The sequence below is a fragment of the Halyomorpha halys genome, unplaced genomic scaffold, assembly GCF_000696795.3.
Source record: "Halyomorpha halys isolate HHAL.00 unplaced genomic scaffold, Hhal_1.1 Scaffold225.1, whole genome shotgun sequence".
In the NCBI taxonomy this organism is placed as follows: Eukaryota; Metazoa; Arthropoda; class Insecta; order Hemiptera; family Pentatomidae; genus Halyomorpha; species Halyomorpha halys.
The window spans coordinates 154,452-155,702 of NW_027115321.1; the positions used below are offsets into that span (position 1 = coordinate 154,452).

The following is a 1,251-nucleotide window of genomic DNA, read 5'->3' on the forward strand; positions in this document are numbered from 1 at the left end:
GTCAACACTGTTGGTTCTGGAGCCCTCCTGGGGTCCACCCAGCCTCTTAAATTGGGTAAAAATCTGGCGGTCGAGCGTGATTTTGACCAAATCACCTCCTTGCACAACCGTTGGCCTAGTATCAGTGCTTCTTTACAAAGTACTGAACCCATGACCCTTCATGATTGTAGCGGTACAGATTTTAATTTTTTTTAAGTGGTATTTTTATTTAATATATAATGTATGTTTTAGGGACATGGCGGAGAACAGGATACAAAATGCGGCGAAGATGACGATGATACGCCGGCAGCCTGTGGACATCGAGTTCACGGATCTCTGCTACAGTGTCCCAGTCAGCAGAACATGTGAGTTGTTCCATTCCTATCATTGTATACATACTTAAAAAAAAATATATATATGTATTTCGGTTTTTAAAATGTTTTGTTTCGAGAAGAAAAATCCACAAAAGAATAAATGAAACTTTATAACAACCCTTTTTATCAGCAGAATATTTTAATAAATTCAAGCAACTCAGCAATTTGCCTAAGAGACAGAATTCAGAAATCATTCTGTATTCCACGGTGATATATGGAATGACCTTGATCAGACAAATAGAATGAAGAGTGAAAAGAAAGAAATATATCTTATTCCTTAAGGAAGAGTTCCGTGATAGCTTCCAGGAAAGAGACTTCAACTCGAGACCTGTGGTTCGGAGCTTGCGGAACTATACCAAGCGCAACTGGGAGCTTCATGGAGGAACTCGCTTGATATTGACGACGTAGCGAAAATGGCAGAAAGTCCTTGGGAATCATCCACCATCAAATGCATAGTAACAGATAGTGATGTCTCATTATTTATATATTTTTATATCTTTATTGTGGTAATTTTTCTCCACATAAAAATTAAATTAATTGTTTAAATATAAAAATCATTTGTAATCCTATAACTTAAGATCCAAAAGAAAAAAGGAGAAATGTAATGACAGTAATTATTTTAATTTGGATATACAGAAGGGCATAAGGAAAAAAGTGCATCATTTCAAAAGCAATTATTAATATAATAAATAACATTATAATTTTAATAATCGCTTGAAATAAAATAGATTTTTAAATTTAAAAACATTTTAAAATTTTTTTTTTGGAAATGGCACTAATGAAAAAAGAAAAAATAAGGATTTTTTATGTGCTTCCTTAACTCTTTGATAATAATTAATAACATAAGTTGATTCATTTCATTAAAACAGTAATAATTAAAAAATAAAATAAAGGATTT

General features: G+C 32.3%; 1 protein-coding gene across 2 annotated transcripts in view; it reads left to right on the plus strand.

Annotated features, from left to right (window-relative positions):
• Positions 1 to 1,251, plus strand: part of LOC106679865 (ATP-binding cassette subfamily G member 4) — a 163,016-nt gene that overhangs the window by 99,959 nt on the left and 61,806 nt on the right. For both annotated transcript variants that reach the window (XM_067052385.1, XM_014419241.3), the window contains one exon: positions 232 to 344. In XM_067052385.1, coding sequence (XP_066908486.1) covers positions 236 to 344 — 109 coding nt within the window. In that variant the 5' untranslated portion in view covers positions 232 to 235. The remainder of the gene's footprint in view (positions 1 to 231; positions 345 to 1,251) is intronic.